The sequence below is a fragment of the Aptenodytes forsteri genome, unplaced genomic scaffold, assembly GCF_000699145.1.
Source record: "Aptenodytes forsteri isolate BGI_AS27 unplaced genomic scaffold, ASM69914v1 Scaffold249, whole genome shotgun sequence".
Lineage (NCBI taxonomy): Eukaryota > Metazoa > Chordata > Aves > Sphenisciformes > Spheniscidae > Aptenodytes > Aptenodytes forsteri.
The window spans coordinates 2,981,730-2,982,139 of NW_008796188.1; the positions used below are offsets into that span (position 1 = coordinate 2,981,730).

At 66.3% G+C, this 410-nt stretch overlaps 1 protein-coding gene across 1 annotated transcript in view; it reads left to right on the forward strand.

Annotated features, from left to right (window-relative positions):
* The window catches only part of SLC4A1 (solute carrier family 4 member 1 (Diego blood group)), a 41,771-nt gene extending 41,507 nt beyond the window's left edge, over positions 1-264 (forward strand). Inside the window, exon 16 of the mRNA XM_019474276.1 lies at positions 197-264. Coding sequence (XP_019329821.1) covers positions 197-264 — 68 coding nt within the window. The remainder of the gene's footprint in view (positions 1-196) is intronic.
* Positions 265-410: the final 146 nt, after the last annotated feature.

Sequence of the window (410 nt, forward strand, 5' to 3'; positions counted from 1 at the left end):
CCGGTCCCCTCCCCGCCCCCCCCCCCCAAGGCACTGCGGGGGACGGGGATTTCCCATCTCTTTTTCCCCTTCGTGACGTTTCGGGGCTGTGAAGCCGGGAGTGCGGAGACACGTCCCGAGCCGCTGGGCTCCCTGCTTTATGGGGAGGCTCTTTCCATCTTCCCCCCTCCAATTAATCCCTAACTGCCCTGACGAGCTAACTGTGGAGACCGGCCGGCTCCCAAACTGATCCTGCCTCGATCCCCCGACCTGACAGGTAACTGACCTGACGAGCTAACTGTGGAGACCGGCCGGCTCCCAAACTGATCCTGCCTCGATCCCCCGACCTGACAGGTCCAGGAGGCGAAACGGGGTGGGGGGACGGGTCCTGGCTGCGGTCCCCCCCTCCTCCGGCTGTGGGTCCCCCGCGG